The sequence below is a fragment of the Rhipicephalus microplus genome, chromosome 8, assembly GCF_043290135.1.
Source record: "Rhipicephalus microplus isolate Deutch F79 chromosome 8, USDA_Rmic, whole genome shotgun sequence".
Lineage (NCBI taxonomy): Eukaryota > Metazoa > Arthropoda > Arachnida > Ixodida > Ixodidae > Rhipicephalus > Rhipicephalus microplus.
The window spans coordinates 81943787-81964128 of NC_134707.1; the positions used below are offsets into that span (position 1 = coordinate 81943787).

Genomic DNA, 20342 nt, shown 5'->3' on the forward strand with positions numbered 1-20342 from the left:
CAAAAGAGCTGTTCTAACCTGAACAACAAACGGCAACAAACGGCACTTTTTAGAGTCTACCTTCTTATCACAAGCTCATTTTATTAACACCATTTAAGACTGAATGAGCGGTACACAATAGAAAAATAGGCAGTGAAAATACATTCATTAGGCAGCGCACAAGCAGACAAGACACGAAAGAAGAAAACGGGACAATTGCTGGTCTGAAAACCAGTATTGAAGAGGTTCGAACTCGCTACCTACAAGTCCTACTAAAGAATACATTGACTCATCCTCTCTCTGCACTGAGTTCACAATGATGAAGGGTGCGAGTCTACATATAAAAGAGAGTGAGTGAAAGACTATTAACAAAAGCTGGTCATACTTACAATTGTGAGCGATTACTGGTAAGTCACAGTGGACACAAGTAGCTGTTAGTGACTAGAAATAAATGCACCTATGAACGCAAATGAACACTAATAATTGTGAATTGAAGCAATAGTGAAAGTGAGAATTAGTGAGTACGAGTACACACAAGCATAAATGTAACAACACACGAGTGAGCACATGGCCTACCAAAATGTTGGTCAGTAAGTACGAATGAGTATACACCAAGTCTACCGATCATAGTACCTAATCACCTATTTCAATCGCGCAATATCAAATACTTGCGCGTCCCTATTTGTACAAATCTAAGCGCTGGCGTCCGCGAAGACGACCGATCCACACAAGAGGTTCATCACGAAAAGCAGAAGTTCTTTTGGCCGAGTCCATCTTTGGTGTCTCTGAGAGAACAGAGTCTTTCTGTTTGTTACAATAACGACCCCGTACTTTGCAAACTGCGACACTGGTGGAGCTGCTGGGTACCGTCGCCTTATGATCGCCAGTCCTGTGAGCAGCCCCGTTTCCAGCCCCACAAGGCACCCACCCATGAATTATCCGGTACACATGTGATGACGTTGGATTATTTGGTGATGTGTACGGTGGCAACACTGCAAAGTATGACCCAAACACTCGTCTGTGTCACATCCAGCGTGACTGCGTTTTCAGGTGTTCTGGCCACGTTGAAAGTGGATGAGATTGGAGATTTCGGCGATGTGAAACTTGGCTAGGTCATTGAACTCCCTTCTTTTCAGAAACGTTGTCCCCTCGCCAATCCACGCCATTGGTCCCGGGGCAGTGGGACATTGGAACAGCGGCCTGCCATCAAAACTTGAATGCAGGTTCGTCATCCAGTACTTGTGGGCAGCTGCCACAGAACCAATGACGTCGCCTCCAAATGGGGTCAAGTCCTGTGCCTGCCTTAAGGCCTTCCGAATGAAATCCTTGGTGCCACAACCTTTCATTGATAACGATCACTGTAGAGCAGTCGTTTGACTCGGTTAGTTTTCATGTAAGGAATTGAAGTTCTTAGGCACATTAGTCCCAGGCTCTGAATGAAGGATCTCTGACGACAGTCGAGTTTAACCACTGACATTAGGCAATGCATAAAAATCTTATGCAACAGCCTCGTTAAAAGGTGGGACACATTGATTGGGCGATGCAATGCAGCCGCGAAAGCGCCAGGCATTTTTGGAAATAAAATGGTTCGGGCATTACACAACAATAATAATGACAGTCGTCTCTTGAGGATCAGGGGGTTCAGAAGAACCCTTAAAATAAGCATAGCACAGGCGTACATATTCCGGCTTCATCAGACGATGGCCCGGCTTCATCCAGGATGTTTCGAATACAAAACGAGCGATTTTTCCTGAAGAGGTTTTGGCATTGCGCACACTTTCTTCTTTATTTTACGATGGCTTTCATCAGTCATAGCCAGCGTGCGACCGCTCTGGACCCTCCTATCTAGGGTGAAGACATCTAGCAGGTAAGTTTTGAGGTTCATTGCAACGTTCTATTCATCCGGGAACCTCTTTGCTAATTCTTATAGTTTGAAAGCTTGAAAGGAACAAGGTGGCTGTTTCCCCCCCAAGGTTTGCAGCTCATGACATATAGCAGTTGGGGGAGGGGGGGTCCACCTGTGAAGATACAATGTTGTACGGAGCACTTGTATCCTCTTGAGCCTGTATATACATTGACGAAGAAGCACAAACGGCTTGGCTTTGATCGTCACCATCTCTCCTATTTTGCAGTTCTTTCACCAGATTCCGGTAGCACACTTGCCGGCTGTGGGACTTGATGCCGTCGGAAGTTCTTGTCGGAATTCTGCTCGCCAATCGCTAGTTGATATTTTGAACACTCTCTTTTTGGAGTTGGACTCTACGGACTGCTAGAAGGTACCCTTCCTCTTTTGCCCATCTTGGTTTGGATCGCTCAATATCTATGGCAGCATTATAAGCCTCGATATGTGCATGGCGTCTATGTTGGCATAGGGCAATTTCGACTTGAAGTATCTGCCGCATTCAGGGCAGGCGTAGTGGTCCATCTCATTGTCTGGAACTGTGTTTGTTGCCACCATTGTCGTATCACCTCTAATGTGTGTGAGGGGAGGAATTCCAGTGGAGACACCCTCGCAGAACGCAGAGTCCTCACTTCCAATCTCAGATTCAGAGTCCAAGCATAGGTCGGGTTGTAAGATCCGCCGACCTCTTGGCCTTGCGCCCGTGCTCCGCCATTCTGACCCTTTGTTGCCGCCGGCAGGTCCGTGCGCAACCGCCGCGGGCCGCACAGAAGGCACTGGAGAGCTCGATGGGGCGGTGCCGACAAACAAGCCTGACGGGAAACGAGTTTACTGATGCAGATAGCCCCGCCGCGGTGGTCTTGTGGCTAAGGTACTCGGCTGCTGACCCGCAGGTCACGGGATTAAATCCCGGCTGCGGCGGCTGCATTTCCGATGGAGGCAGAATTGTTGTAGGCCCGTGTGCTCCGATTTAAGGGCATGTTAAAGAACCCCAGGTGGTCTAAATCTCCGGAGCCCTCTACTTCGGCGTCTCTCACAATCATATGGTGGTTTGGGTATGGTAAACCCCACATATAAATAAATTACCGACGCAGATAAGCACGGAGTTTTATCATTGAGTGACAGCGTCATCTGGATTTGGCAAGGGCACCACAGGGGGGTTCGCACCAACTCTGACGCATGGCGACCTTGTGAAATGCCTATAAGACCATTTCAACCCTCAAGCAAACGAAATAGTCACAAGCTATTCCTTATTCATTCAAAGGCAAGAAGAGCAAGAAAGCGTCTAGGACTGCACTGCTGATCGGAGAAGACTAGCTGTAAGTGTTGTTCATTCATCGTGCTGGGCCGGAGTGGGCGAATCACATTGGTAGGCCGGTATATTGTATTGACCACGCCACAAACGCGTATTGCACTGAAGTCATCGCACTAATCGGGGCGTTACATCAAATAAAGAACAAGGGCTCGGCCGCCACCGTCCGTGTATACACGGATTGCTTGTCCCTTCTCCAGGCCTTCTCATGGTTCTGGACTACTGACCCGTGAATCCGATAACTAAATATTATCTTGCGGGATATTTCAGCTGCCGCCTCGATTGCACTCTACCATGTGCCAGGGCATTAGGGACTTTTTGGCAATGAACTGGCTGATTTTCTCGCTGGACATGTGGCCCGATCGAGTGACATGAAGCAGGCTCCCCTCCCTCTGAGGGCGGTCCGCAGTGCCTTAGGAAGGCAGAAACTTCGGTGTTGGGAGCTCGACTAGACGGATAATAATGCCTACGCTGACCTATTGAAATGTGTTCCCCACGTCTCAGATGCAGCTCTTTGGTTCCCACCTAACAAAGCCCCCATCACCCTTCTAACGGGGCGTGGTCGGTTCGGCTTCTATTTTCACAGGTTTAACCTGCTTCCAGTACCGGGTTGTTCGTGCGGCGAAGTTTGCGGTAGAACTGATCATTATCTGCTTGATTGCCCCCAAACTCGACAGTTCGCAACACAACTACAGCCACGCGCTGTTTACTAGCAGAAGAGGTATGTTTCTCTGCCATGATACGCAAAGAACCGCACGCTAATCATTAATTGTTAGGCTGGTTGGGGACCCCATTCCTGACCTCAGTTGAGTGCGTAGCCTGCGGAATTCTGCGCGCTATATGGCTGTGCCAAGACGCATAAAAAAAAATGGGGGGGCAGCGGACAAATACACACCCGAATGATTGGGATGATGTGGAGGTGGAGCTGTCCTGTATGCCATACACTGGCGAGGGTGGGAACCTCGGCGGCCTCTGCCTCCCGCATCGTCCTTGTCTACGAGTACACACCACGATTAAACCGTGACGCCATCCTCGCTCAACGGCGGCCCACCGGGACTTCACGACCGCCTTGGTGAACACATCGACTGATCCCAGATTTGGAACGGTGCGGGCAAGAGGACTGGTGGCGTGGCGTTTGGTGTTAAAACTTTGGGCACAGACAACCATAGCTCACCATGTATATTAATGTATATGTGTGTGAGTGAGTTGTGGAGTATGTTGGTACGTGATAGGAATGCAGTAATGAATCGTGTTGCTAAAGGCCTGACCACATGCGTTCGTCGTGCCCTCTTGCTACATAGAGAGAGAGGGTGCGTGGCTACGCAAAGCTGTGAACCAAGGCTCTCTACAGGGAGAGGGAACGACGTCACGTTCCAAATCCCCTATAGATAGACTATAATGTAGTGCAGTGCAGTGTCTACTAGTGCACTATAGCCATACAATCCGGTATGGCTATACCATCAGTATAGTACATGAATTTCGATGAAATGCAATTACGTGACTCGCTCTCTGGATTTCGTGCTGACTGGTTGCGCCCTCGTGATCTCCGATGACAGTGCTGCTCTGGCCGACTGGCTCGCCCTACGTCCTCTTCTGCCGCCGACAAGAGCTCTCCCTGAGTGGTGCCCCGTCCTCAGACTGCAGTGACCGTGTCCATCTTTCCTATCTTCTCCTTGCTTTGGGGTGTCGCTGTCCCTGCGCCACGCTGTCTAGTTTTCCCTTTCTATCTCTGTACCTGTAGTCCTATTCTTTTAATCTATCCTTACCCCCATCCCTCGTGAGCTACTGTTGACGTGTCGCACTCTGATGCAGACAGTTACAAGCTCATTTTTCTCTTATTTTTAAGAATCACATAAATACAATTGCAACTTTTAGCATGCTCAGATATCTTTACGTGGCTCCGTGCATGCATGTGAATAAGATTCACTTCGAATAAAATTGAAGGATCATACCTTTCACCTTGGAGCTGTCTTGGCCAAGTGCGCAATGTATATATCATGTTGCTTCTTCAGAAATTCGAACCATGGTTAAGTCGTTTGGAAAGTTCGCCAAGGAACGCCGCTGTCAGGTGTGCAAGGTCCTCAAGGTGCCAATATAAGTCAATAAAGCTCCATCGAAGATCATAGCCGATTTCTTGTTTGGTGCACGGCAGTTAGAACACGGCAACGAAGCTTTGTGGCAGGTCTGTGTGCGCACAGTGATTGCGTTACTTCTGTGTGCATGCAGTCTTGTAGTCTATTTTGGTTTCCATATTAGTTAGAGACACACTGCAGTTTTTTTAGCGCACGAAAAAGCAGACAAACAGGTAAAGTTGGGACAGGCGCTAATTGCAACAATTATTCCAGGCAAAGGCAAGCATATATGGCCACATCACTTTTCAACCGTGATCGCATGCACTGTGTAAATTCGCATATCTTTCCGATGACAGGCTGACTCGTTACATGAGAGGGCAATTGACGATTTTGAAATAGTTATCTGCCAGCATATCAAACATTTCAGACTTGATTATTTCGCGGGTCAGGTGGCCTCTGCTCGATGCTGCCTGTATATGATGGCCTGTATACAAGGAATGTCTATATTGCCTGTATATATGCTTATATGATGCCTTTTTCTGGAGTAAACATTGTTGCAAGTAGTGCCTGTCCCGTCTTTATCAGTCTTTGTGTTTTTTGTGTGCTAAGGAACTAACTATGACGTACCAACATGGCCGAAACACTTTGTTACAAAGCTTACAGTCGTCCGGTCAACACAGAGATTCCAGAGGGCGTATTCCGCAGGACATCTGCCGGAACACTCGAGGTATCTCCACTGCGAGTGCGGCGCTGTGGAATGGTTTGACTGCATTGTAGGCAAATTGTTGAGACGGCCCAGCAGGTGAGCCAATAAACCGATGGAATCAGACTTGTGGTGCCCCCTTAAAATGTCTAGAAATCCCGGTAGCTGTTTGTGAATGCAGACCGCTATGATGTGGCTGGCTCGCCAAATCGCATTTAAACACTTCCGGGTCATGCCCTCAATTAAATTTACAGGAAAATACGCACAAAATTTGAACAAAACAATAAAAACACCAGTAAGTAATATCATTCAGCATTGTTCATATTGTTTACTAAATTTAAAACTACAAAATTGGCCAAACCCTCAGAGTGAATATGTGCCATATTCTCTAAGGCTCGAACGAACAAATAATGTCGAAATGCGGTCATGGTACCACCCCAGCTCAAGGTTTCTTTCAGGTTTGTTTGTTTGCACCTTAAAGAAAATGGTAAACACCCGCTGTGCATTGTGGCCACGTTTTCCACGTTTCTTCTTCTTCTTCTTCTTCCTCTTCTTCTTCTACTTCTTCTTCTACTTTTTCTACTTGGTGTAATAATTCTTCTGCTTTTTCTTCTACTTCTTCTTCTTCTTCGTCTTCTACTTCTACTTCTTCTACTTCTTCCACTTCTTCTACTTTTTTTCTACTTCTTCTACTTATTCCGCTTCTTCTACTTTTTCTTCTATTACATCTACTTGTTCTACTTCTACTTCTTCTACTTCTACTACTACTACTTGTTTTACTTCCTGTTCTACTTCTTGTTCTACTTCTATTACTACTACTTGTTCTACATCTTCTACTTCTTGTTATACTTCTACTACTGCTACTTGTTCTACTTCTACTTCTTGTTCTACTACTACTACTACTACTTGTTCTATTTCTACTTGTTCTACTTCTCTTACTTCTTCTACTTCTTCTTCTTCTACTTCTTGTTCTACTTCTTCTTCTTCTACTTCTTGTTCTTGTACTTCTTGTTCTTGTTCTACTTCTACTACTTCTACTTCTTCTTCTACTTCTTCTTGTTCTACTTCTGCTACTACTTCTTCTTCTTGTTCTACTTTTACTACTACTATTTCTTCTTGTTCTACTTCTACTACTACTACTACTACTACTTCTTCTTCTTCTTCCTCTTGTTCTACTTCTTTTTTGTCTTCTTGTTCTACTTCTTCTTCGTCTTCTTCGTCCTGTAAAATATTTGTCGTCACCAAGTATGAAGGTGTGCTCATGGCAGTGCTTCTCGGTCTGATAGTCTTGAAAATACAAAAGTGAACTGGTTCGATGCCATGCAGAAATTGCACGACGTTGAGCTGAAGCTAAAGCAGTTGGGCCCGTAAAGGCTCTAGAAGCTGTAGAACCATTAAAACAACAGTAGGGTGTGGCTTTTCAAGCAGAGCAAGGTGTTATTACAGGGGTATAGCATTTCCACAAAAGAGTATGAAATTCCTATTTTCTGTAGAGCCAGGCCTGTACCGTATGCTTTACCTGAACAAGGCGAAAAAGAAATGATGAAACTAGAGAAGGGTGGAGTAATTTATCGGGTGCGGCACAGCACCATGAGCGACGCCGCTAGTTATTTTGGCCAAGAAAAGTGGCTAAGACTATAGAGTCAGTGTGAACAACTCCATTGATGTAGATCACCATTCCTTACCTCTTCCAGGTGACATTATTGCGTACCCAGTCGGAAGAACTGTGTTCACTGTGTTAGACTTGGCCAAAGTGTATTTACCGCTGGAGTAAGATGAGCGTGCTGAAAAACTTCTAACTGTTAGGACGCACATGCGTCGCTTTAGATATACCGGCGGTCGCCGTACGGCGTTGAGAGTGCACCTTCAATGTTTCAGGCAGTCATGGATGAGGTTTCGCAAACCATACCTGGCACAGCCTGTTACTTATACGATGTACTTATTGCTGTAAAAACCCTAACAGAGTGCTACAGTTGAACGAACGAAGTTGTAAAGGCTCTGCGCAAGCATGGAATCCGAGTAAATGTGGTGAAATACGTTGAAAAATCACATTAAACCTGGGGCACAAGATAGACTAACACGGTCTTTATTCCACAGCGGGCAATGTGAAAGCGGTATTTGAAGCACGCAAACCTACATTGTGACCTTGTTATGGGCGTTTCTGGGCTTGGTAAATTTCAATGCAAGATGTTTATTTAACTTGGCTGGACAACTAACACCACTTCAATAGCCTCTACGCAAATGGGGTATATTGCAATGGTCGCGTATGTGTGCTGGACATTTCGTGCAGTGTAAGTAGTTGCTAAATATAGTGTTGTTGCTGTATGACGAAAAACAAAAAGAAATGCCGCTCATATGTGCTTCTGCTCATGGGCTGGGCGTGGTGTTATCGCGCGTTGTGCGTGGCATTGAACGCCCAGGCGCGTTCGCTTCCAGATCAATGTAGCAAGCAAAAAAGAATCATACAAAACGCCTTTTACCATGTACTAAGATATGAGGTTTCAACCTGGAGCTGACTATAAGGCTTTGAATTATAGAAAATATCGTGCCAGCTGTGTTAGCTTGATTCCCAGGATCCGGAAATTTTAATCCGCATATACTCTTCCAGAGACAGCAAATGTGCGTCTCCAACAAAGTGCTCGCCATCTGGTGGCTGCGCCTGGAAATGGCGCCAAGAGTCGACCTTGAAAGAAGCTATATGTAACCACATTACGCACTTTGAGAAGCGGCTGCATAGTTTCTTTGTTTTCGCCATGCCGTGTGTGTGAACCCCAAAAAGAAGTAAGCGATGTTCAATGACCATTGAAGGGTGCCGCAATGTGTGACACTGCTGTGGAAAGATGGTAACGTATCGTTCTATCTCTTCTCGAAGGTTGCAGACGACAGGCGATGGAGAACGGCGCGAATCGGAAACTGACGCATTGGAAAGCAGGTGACCAATACCATACGAAAGTATGTTCTTATCGATTCACTCGCGACGACTTAATTATCGGTGTGTAAATCGTTACGTATCGTGTGTACATTTTTATCGATATTCAGGCTCCTCTAAGCACGGAGCATAGTTTGTTTATATAAGCAAGCGCTTTAGGAAATTGTCTGCGTCAAGTGCGTATTTTTCGCCTGTACTCGTTTTCTGCACAAGACGTATACGGCTACCAATTCGCAAACTAAACTGTGGTAATTTTTATTTCACATGTGTGTGTGTATATATATATATATATATATATACACACACACACACATGGTCATATATATATGCGCACGCAAACGTGCCGTGAAGGTCGCTCTCGTATGTATATATCTATATATATATATGTGCGTGTGTGTGTGTGCATGTAGGTATGTATATATGTATATGTGTGTATGTAGGTATGTATATTTGTATATGTGTGTATGTAGGTATGTATATTTGTATATATGTGTATGTATATATGTGTACAAGTATATATGTATATATATGTATGTATATGTGTATATGTATATATATGTATATCTATATATATCTATATACAGGCATGGTGGTTCAGTGGCCGTAGAGTTACAACTAGTCAAGTAGATCCTCTGTGAGCAGTTACAACGTGGTTTATTTCGACGTTTCAGCCAGAGTCTGGCCTTCATCAGGATTGAGGGTACAGTTTGTTGGTACTCAGCTTTGTACAATCTTAAATCATAAAGGGAGAGAGAGCAAGAGGAAGAAAAAGAGAGTACTAGGTGGACTCCCCAAGGCGCCCCCTTTCACTCTTCCTTCACCTTCTCCCTCCCTCTCTCTCTCTTTTCTCCTTTTCACCTTTAGGATGTCTGCGGTCTGTGTATCGTTCCTTTCACTAACGTATTGTTCCTGACCAGATGGCGCCGCATGGCTCTGGCAGGTGGGTGTGGGGAAAAAAAGCTTTTTAAAGAAGTTTAAGCCTTTTACTAGTCAGCGCCTCGTCGACATCTCGTCGTTGAAAGAAGAGCGCCGCGTATTGTCACAGAGGCTGGCAAGTGGGTGCAATGTCAATTCTTGCCCGCTTCTGGATTACACATGCAGTAGGAGCCTCCCGATTGGGCACGGGATTGCTGTTGGGCATGTCATGCTTGGCACAATTGATTGTATAGTAAGCTAAAAACAGAAACAGACGACAACTGTACTTAGGAGGAGTAGTTACACTTTGAAATATTTTGAGTTGTCCAGTGCCCTTCGCAGCTGCAGTGCCGTGAACTCAGTTATTATTTTCATTATTGCCGTTATTGTTTTCCAATGCTTTAATTGCTGCAATAGAACCCGGATTCTGATTTATTCCTCTATCGAGGGTGTTAAATCGGTAGATAAGGTATGACTCTCGTTGTTCACGTTCTTGGTTTGATTTAAATCCTGTTTTTGAAAGTGTTAATAATCGCATCACAGACGAGTTTCCGACAATCGGCGAAACTGTGATCTCCGCAAGTCACAAGTACCCCCTCACCATCATTAACAGCGCACCACTACTAGGGGGGAAGTCTGCTGGACAGCCAGCACGCGTCCCTCTATTGCAGATGTCAAGACCAAAAGCACTACACGACAGCACCAATTCACCACTCCTCAAAGGGAAGCCTGTTGAACTACGAAGCCGCGTCCCTCTATTGCAGACCGCCCGCAAGGGCGTCTGCATAAGAGCAAGTGTTTTGTGTGTAGCGACACCACGGACCCGAACTAACGGGGGAGTTTTGACTCCCTCCCACGCCTAGCCGTGCGTGGCTTTGCCATGTCCGGGGAAAGGGGGATCCTGGGGGTTGAGCCGACGCTGGGTGATTGGACCTTTAAGGCCCCCCGGCAGAGGCAACACAATCCTTTGGCCCCGGCTTCACGTAGACGGCACCCCTGGGCTGACCCACCCAGGGGAAATCGGCAGTCGCCTTTTCTTTTCTCTCTCTTCCTACAACTTCGCCTTTATCTCTCTACTTTAGTCTGCCCTGCCTACTTATCTCTTCTGTTTACTTCCAATTTTCCTGGCGACAAGGGTTAACCTTGTGTGGCTATCCAAACTAGGGTAAACCACATTGGGTGACAGTAACTGCGTACTGCTGGCATTGCACAGACATGCCCACATGCTCTGCCACGTCCCCTTGTTGGACTTCGTGGTGGGTGGTAGGCGCCGTTACCGAAAAATCCACATTTTCTCATGGGATCCTCGACCCCCTCTCTAACTGATCGTGCCTCGAAAAGGGTATGCACCGACGTAACTTCACTACTTTGGCCCCAAAATAGAGAAACTTTACCAAAATACCATGTCCTCCACTGCAAACAATCATCTACAAAAGCTAGAGCAATCTCACCCTTCCTTGTGGCCAAGTGCTTGAGAGAGACCATTGGAACCGGTTATAAGGCCACGAAGGCGGCAAGTGGAGATCTGCTTCTTGAATTAAAAGAAAAGGAACAGTACAATAAACTCTCGCACCTTGTAGCCTTTGGTAACATCCCCGTCTCTGTGAGCGCACATCGTACCATGAATACAGTGAAGGGCGTGGTATCAGACGAAGATTTGATGACACTGAGTGAAGAAGAGCTTCTTAATGGATGGAAGGACCAAGGTGTAATAGATGTCAAGTGCATCAAAATCAGACGTAACAACAACGAAATAGCAACAAAGCACTTAATACTCACCTTCAACTCAACCACTTTACCTGAGACTCTCGAAACTGGCTATATAAAACTCCATGTCCGACCCTTCATTCTAAACCCGAGGCGTTGTTCTAAATGCCAGCGATTTGGTGATGCATCCCAGAGCTGCCAAGGGCAGCTGATCTGTGCTAAGTGTGGCACAACCGGTCACAGTGCTGATGAATGTAGTCATGATGAGGTCCTCTGTGCTAACTGCGAAGGTAGTCACCCTGCATACTCCAGAGCGTGCCCAGCCTGGAAAAAAGAAAAAGAAACAATAACTATAAAAGTAAAGGAAAATATCAAATTCAGGGAAGCAAGACAACAGATGTCGTTAACATTGGCACAAAAAACACCTTTTGCCGAAGTGGTACAACGACGGGCGGCACCACAAAGGTCCTTGGCAGTTGCCCGGACCGCGCCTAGCGTGCCGAGGCCAACGCCACAAGCCGCTACGGCAGGAGCAGCCAGCGCTGCCCTGCCCACATTCAGCCTGTCCACACCAGTGACCTCTACAAGCTCTGGCAGCAGTCAGGGCAATCACGAGGCCAAGGGGGCTTTATCGACCCCCAGCTGGGTGGGGACAAAGACTTCGTCAATCGAGGCGAAGTCTAAACGACGCACAGATCGCTCTGTAGAGCGGGCGTCCAGTGCCTCGCAAAAGGCTATGGACACCAGTTCAAGCCGAACGGCGCAGGAAGCGCCGAAGGAGCGGCGAGCTTCTCTCAACCGCCGCAAAAAAGACGGAACGCCAATTACAGGGCCTGACAAAGGCTCTGTAAAATGAGCTAATCTCCGTCTTTTCTGCACAAAGCACTTCTTCCTTTTTTTCTTCCACTATGGACAACATCATACAGTGGAATGTGAGGGGAATACTTAGAAATTTAGATGACGTCCAAGAACTTCTGAGTAAGTTCAACGCGAAAGTGCTATATGTGCTAGAAACGCACTTAACTCCTAAGCACAAGAACTTCCTACAGCAATATATTATTTTCCGAAAAGACCGGGAGGATGCTGTCGTACCATCTGGCGGTGTGGCCATTATAGCTGATCGAAGTATAGCATGCCAGCATTTGAAGCTCCAAACGGCCCTTGAGGCAGTGGCCATTCGAGCTGTACTTTTTAATAAACTCATTACCATATGTTCTGTGCACATACCACCGCATCAACAGCTACACAGACATGATCTAGAATCATTAATAGATGAACTCCCAGAGCCGTTTCTGGTTCTAGGTGATTTTAATGCACACAATGTCCTGTGGGGCGATCCTCATTGTGATGCGCGAGGACGTCTCATTGAGCAGTTCCTTTTCTCTTCTAGTTTATGTCTTTTAAATATAAAGGAGCCTACGTATTTTAGCCTTGCAAACAACACATACTCCTCCATAGATCTTAGCATTTCATCACCGTCCCTTTTACCTGCTTTTAAGTGGAACGTTCTTAAAAACCCTTATGGGAGTGACCACTTCCCAATCATCCTGAGTGCGCCGAACAAAGATCAACTACCCCCGCAGGTTCCTCGATGGAAGATTGACTCAGCTGATTGGAAAGGGTATAGAACTCTTACACACATGACATGGACTGAGCTGTCTGCACTGACCATTGATGACGCTGTCACGTATTTTACAGCTTTTATACTTGATGCCGCATCTAAATGTATTGCCAAAACAAGCGGCATGTCTTCTAAAAGGGCGAGTCATATGGTGGAATGACGCATGCAGGAAAGCACAGACCACTCGGAACAAAGCATGGGCGTTGCTTTCCGATTCCCCTACAGCTGAAAACCTGGAAAATTTCAAGCGGGTCAAACCGCAGGCAAGAAGAACGCGTCAACAAGCTAGACGAGAGAGCTGGACAAAGTTTATATCGAGTATCAACTTATACACAAATGAGGGAAAAGTGTGGAATAAGGTAAAAAAAATTAAGGGCCAACAAACGTATTGCCTTCCACTAGTAAATAGCCTCGGGGAAAGCTTGGAGGATCAAGCCAACTTTTTTGGCACACATTTTGAACACACATCGAGCTCCTCACACTAATCCGAATCTTTTCAGAATTACAAGGCACGAAGAGAAAAACAAAAGTTAGAAAGAAAATCCACAAGAAATGAGGCATATAATGAACCATTCTGCTTAGCAGAACTGCGAACAGCACTCAGCTGTTGTAATACATCTACCCCAGGTTCTGGCAATGTAATGTACGTGATGATGAAGGAACTACCCTCCGACACTAAAGAAACCCTCCTCTCTCTTTATAATCACATATGGTTTTCGGGTGTGATCCCCTCCTCTTGGAAGGAGGCTGTTATAATTCCAATTTTGAAGCAGGGAAAGGATCCCTCTACTGTATCAAGTTACAGACCTATAGCGTTAACAAGCTGCCTCTGCAAACTATTTGAAAAAATGATCAATTGCCGCTTACTCCACTACTTAGAAACAAACAAACTGCTCGACCCATACCAATGTGGGTTTAGAGAGGCCCGATCTACCACCGACCATCTTATACGTATCGAGGCACACATACATGAGGCTTTTGTTCATAATCAGTTTTTCTTATCTGTGTTCCTCGACATGGAGAAAGCCTGCGATACTACGTGGAGATTTGGAATATTGAGAGACCTCTCACACATAGATATACACGGTAATATTTTTAGTGTCATTGAAAGCTATCTGTCTGATCGTACATTCCGCGTTAGAGTGAGTAACGTTCTGTCCCGAACATTTGTACAGGAAACCGGAGTGCAACAGGGTAGGGTGCTCAGCTGTATGCTCTTTATGATAAAAATGAATTCTCTCCGTCTGTACATCCCACGTAATATCTTTTATTCAACATATGTCGACGATGTGCAGATAGGTTTTAAATCGTGTTCTCTTGGTATCTGTGAGCGACAAGTTCAGCTTGCCCTTATCAAGGTGTCCAAATAGGCTGATGAAAACGGGTTCAAACTGAACCCACAGAAAAGCACCTGTGTCGTTTTTTCTAGAAAAAGAGGCTTGCACCCTGACCCTAAAGTGGTCATTAAGGGTGAGCGTCTACCCGTAAACACAGAACATAAGTTCCTAGGTATAATTTTAGATGCAAAGTTAACCTTTGTACCGCACATAAAACATATTAAAAATAAATGCGTGAAAACAATGAATATCCTAAAGGTGCCCAGTCGCGGTGGTCTAGTGGCTAAGGTACTCGGCTGCTGACCCGCAGGTCGCGGGATCGAATCCCGGCTGCGGCGGCTGCATTTCTGATGGAGGCGGAAATGCTGTAGGCCCGTGTGCTCATATTTGGGTGCTCGTTAAAGAACCCCAGGTGGTCTAAATTTCTAGAGCCCTCCACTACGGCGTCTCTCATAATCATATGGTGGTTTTGGGAGGTTAAACCCCACATATCAATCAATCATATCCTAAAGGTACTGTCACGAACAACGTGGGGCAGTGACAGAAAGTGCCTCATGAATCTGTATAGAAGCCTTATACGCTCACGCCTTGAGTATGGGGCAATAGTCTATCACTCTGCCACGCCAAGCGCTCTGAAAATGTTGGACCCTGTTCATCATCAAGGCATCCGCCTGTCCACAGGGGCTTTTAGAACAAGCCCAGTTGAAAGCCTTTATGTAAAATCGGACGAGTGGTCACTCCATCTGCAGAGAACATATTCTTCCTTCATATATTTCCTTAAAGTAAATGCGAACAGTGAGCAACCCGCATTTTCCACCATCAATGACCTGTCCAGCTCTCAACTTTTTTGCAATCGGCCCACAATGGCACGCCTTTTCTCACTGCATGTTAGAGACCTAGCTGAAGAAACAGATGTCCCGCTGCTTGAATACCACCTCAGCCCCCCTGCTCTGCGGCTCCCGCCATGGCAGTGGCAGGTTATAGACTGTGACACATCTTTCGTAGCTGTTACAAAGCATGCCTCCCCCATACACATTCGGATGTATTTCTTAGAGCTGCAACATAAATATGACTGTCCAGAATATTATACTGATGCATCCAAGTCCCATACTGGCGTGTCCTATGCGGCGGTCGGCCCATCCTTCTCGGATGCCGGCGTTCTGTCCACCAGCACAAGCATTTTTACAGCCGAGGCTTACGCGTTATTCGTAGCCGTTAAACACATCAAAGAATTGAATACGCCAAGAGTAGTTATATACACAGACTCCCTGAGTGTCGTAAGAGCGTTGAAAAAATAAAAAAACACAAAACCCCTATAATTGTAATTCTTTATTCAATACTCTGCGTGGCCTATGCTTCCAAGCAACATATCTTCGTGTGCTGGGTGCCAGGACACCGCGAGATCAGAGGTAATGTGTTGGCCGACCAGCTGGCCACGTCAATTACTGGAAGCACTGCCAACTCTTCAGTTGCTGTCCCTATAATGGACCTAAAACCAAACATACGGAAAAAGCTCACGGCTTACTGGCAGAAGTTATGGGATCTACAAACTCATAAAAAGTTACACTTGATTAAACCACACCTCGATAACTGGCCACCTATGTCGAAAATGCACCGTACAGAGGTCAGTCTCTGTCGGCTTAGAATAGGACACACACACAGCATGCACACACACCTTTTGTCCGGTGGTGACCCACCCAGCTGTCACAGATGTGGCCTTCCACTTACCGTACTTCACATACTCCTTGAATGCTCTGAGCTAGAGGCTTACCGGAAAAAACATTTTCCACTAGCGTACAAGGAACACATACCCCTTCACCCAGCTATGTTTATTGGTCGCAAACCTCTTTTTAAATATAATGCATTGAATGCATTCTTAAAGGAAATAAATACTTTCCATGTTATCTACTCAAGTGATCAGTAGCACGGCCTCTGAGGCTGCTGCTGCGAATGCTATATCCAAAAGAGCACCTGTCTCCCGGCCCTTGGTACCAAGGGTGCTGGCGAGAAATCGGTGCTAATATAACGCTCCTATTTTATGATGTCATGATAACTAAAGACTCATTCTCACCAGGCATGCTTCCCTTCACTTTCATGATTTTAATAAATATATGTCTTATGCATCTTTACAGCACAGAATTTTAGGCCCTTTTACAGCCATTTACCATAACCATTGCTCTCATTCGATATCATTTCCTGGCGCTCTTTGGCCATCAATGGCCCTTGCGCCATTAAACAACATATATCATCATCATCTCTATTGCAGACCACGGGACCGGAACTCCCTATGAACACGTTCGGCGGGAGTCCAACGCCGAAATCCTTCCTACGACGACGAAGGCCTGCCGGGCATAACTACAATCTGCAGACTTCATCAGTGCCATCTCCGCCCCCAAAGGAAGGTTGACCTCAATATGGTAAGTCCAGCTCATCGCTTCCCAGTAGCAGTGCCACTTTCCTAAGTTACGAAAACTTGCTGACAAATGAATTAGACATGAAATGCATAAATTAACAACGCAAGTGCACCTTCGTGCTTGAATAGCCATCAAAGGTATGAAACTCTTCCTCACACTAGCCGCTACAAACCTAAACGAACACGACCAAATAACATAAACAAATGTTCTCCTTGAGGCATCTCATAAATAAACAGAAATCGCTCTCAATCACAGTGATAAGCAGATAAAGAAACTGGTCGCTATGACCAACACCATTCTCCGCTACAACACTTTATCGAACGAAGAAGTCACCCGGTTAACAGAATTTGAACAGAATAAATACTAAGCCATTATGACCACTAAAGTTCATAAACTCAAAAGAGAACATGTGCCCAAGCCCGCGTTTTCTGATATAGTCCCTTATTACTACAACACCACCACCCAGGAAACCACTAACGGTACAAACGAGCACCCATCTGTCATGCGTATATGCCGATGCCTGGTTCGCTTGTCGGGCGTTGCCAAATGAACCGTAGAGGCTGATGGTACCAAACGAAACTCCCACTTCATTACCATAAAAATCCCAAAACAAAACAACAATAAAAACACGCACACGTTGAAAAACACAGAAAAGGAGATTTCTTAATGACGCGTGTTTCAACGTCCGATTCCATTTGCGTTCTCTAAGTCTTGCGCTCCGGTCCGCTGGGAGTCCCTCTCAGACGTGATCACACGCCGTATCGGTGCTCAACGGTGGCGACGATGTTGAAGAACCACTACAGCGGTAGCTCCAGTCGTTTCTCGCCGAGGCAGGTGCTCGTGCGGCATACACTGCAGACCAGGGTCGGCGGTAGATTCGGGGCTGCTCGCCGAGGTCGGTGCTCGGGCGGGAAACTGCAGCCCAGGATCGGCGGTGGTTCCGAGGCTGCTCGCCGAGAGCGATGCTCGGGCGAGAAACTGCAGACCAGGATCCGCGATTGCTCTGTGAGCTGCTCGCCAAGTCAGGTGCTCGGGCGGGAGCCTGGAGTGAGACCCAGTTTGAACTTCCGCAGCCCTTGGCCCCTCGAACGCCACGTCCCAGCTCTCTTGTTCCTCACTCGCCCCGCGCCCTCTTGTTCCGATCTGGCGTCCCCGCGCGCTCCTTTTTTTCGTCTTTTTCTCTCTCATTACAGCGTTTAAATTACCTATTCAAGACAACTTCTTCCTCTTCTTCTTTTCTTCGTCTTGTCATTCTTGACACCATCTATGAACACACCCTCTGACACTGGTTGTGAACCTATCCGACACGACTTTGTCACCTGATGAAGAAAAATTGCTATCTCAAGGACGAAGCTTCTGCCCGACCACAAAAGTTTTCGATGAATTCCACTTGCTCCGAGACCTCGACAACTTCGCTAGAAGCTTAAGGTTGCGCGGATATTTATTGGACAGGCCTTCTAACCACGAAACAATCCACCATCGTAAAACAATTCGTATCCTACTACACGAATACCACAGACAGAAAGGAAAACGAGAAAACTTGAAAAAATCTGAAAAAAAAAAAGAGTATGAGAAGTCTGGCATCTGGGACAGACATTACAATAAAGCCCGCTGACAGAGGAGGAGCAATTGTAGCTCTTAATACATCCAACTACTTACAAGAAGCATACCGCCAGCTTGACGACTCAAACCTTTCTGAATGCCTCCCAGGTGATTCGACAGACGAATACAAATGTATCGTATCAACAGAACTAATGAAACTGCTGGATGCAGAAAACATAACCAACACTGACCACAAACTAATGCGAGCAGCATACCCTCGTCCAGGTAGCTTCTACATCCTCCCAAAATTCATAAACCCGGTAACCCAGGTCGACCAATCATATCAAGCATAAGTACAGTTACTGAACCCATTTCAGAACACGTGGACAAACTAATGAGCCCCATTCCATGCATCCTCGCGTCGTACATAAAAGACACCACACATTTTATTCGAGACATTGCAGGTGTCTGTGTGCCGAAAAACTCGTACTTGGTTACTCTTGGTGTCTTCTCATTCTATACAATTATTCCTCACGACGACGGCATGGCTGCATTACAAAACGTGTACACATACCATAAACCATCTAACACCCCAGATTTATCTGCTATCGCAACTTTGACGAAGATGGTCCTCGAATTAAATTCATTCGAATTTAACCAAAGATATTCTTGACAAATCAGCAGGACCGCTAAGGGCACCAAATGGCACCCAATTATGCCAATATTTTTATGGGAAAGCTAGAATCCAAATTTTTCGCACAAAGTTTCTTGAAACCACTGTTATACTGAATATACACAGATGACATGTTTCTTATTTGGACCCACAGCGAGGATGAACTTCTCAGCTTTATCGACACCTACAACGCTGTACATCCGAACATACACTTCACACACACCTACTCGCAAGCAACCAAAACCTTTCTTGATGTTACCATCACGATAGAAGAAGACAAGCTTTCTACAACCATATATTGCAAACCAACGGATCGACAACAGTACCTCCATTACCAAATCGATCACCTGCGCCACTGTAAAAACAGTATTCCATACAGCGAGGTTCACCGGTTTAAGCGAATCTGCTCAATAGACTCGAGTTCACACAGGCTAAAACTTGTGCTCTATAAACAAAAATACCCCCCCCCCCGTATAAATCATGACGTCGTTCAAAAAGCGAAAAAACTGAAGCATGATGACCTACTTATCAAGTGACCACCGCAAGAAGACCCACAACGAACAATCTTCTGCTTAACTAACAGGACAAACTTCCCCAACGTGAACAAAATCCTTGAACAACATTACAGCAATCTGGAACAAAGTGAATGTCTAAAACGCGCAAGCATGCCCATCCGCTCCTGGCGTCGTTTACCGACGACCACGCAACCTCAAAGACACACTTGTCCACTCTCAAATCAATAACTCACCCCCTAATAATTCATGCCGACCTTGTTTAAAGTCACGAAGTCTTGTTTGTCAAGCGATGCAAGAAACACACAAACCAACTAGCACACAATCCAAGTTTTCGATTAACATACGAGGAAACTTAACATGCGATTTCTCCAATGTGGTTTACCTACTCGAATGCAACGTGTGCAGAATGCAGTACATCGACAAACAGAAACACCATTTAACATTCGCTTCAATAATCACATAGCCCTAGCGAAATTATCCCCAAGTCTACCTCTATTAAAACATCTCAATCTTTCCGACCATGCATTCGGCAAACTATCAGTAACACTCTTAGAGACGGGATTTAAATCAAACGAGAACGTGAACAACGAGAGTCATACCTTATTCACCGATTTAACACCCTCCATAGAAGAATAAATGAGAATGCGGATACTCTTGCAGCAATTAAATTATTAGAAAAGAATAACGACAATAACGAAAATGATAACTCAGTTCACGACATGC

General features: G+C 45.7%; 1 protein-coding gene across 1 annotated transcript in view; it reads left to right on the plus strand.

The window, feature by feature from the left end:
- Positions 1 to 20342, plus strand: part of LOC119187112 (uncharacterized) — a 185367-nt gene that overhangs the window by 138646 nt on the left and 26379 nt on the right. The window contains exon 5 of the mRNA XM_075872216.1: positions 16742 to 16892. Within this exon, the coding sequence (XP_075728331.1) occupies positions 16742 to 16830 (89 nt within the window). The 3' untranslated portion in view covers positions 16831 to 16892. The remainder of the gene's footprint in view (positions 1 to 16741; positions 16893 to 20342) is intronic.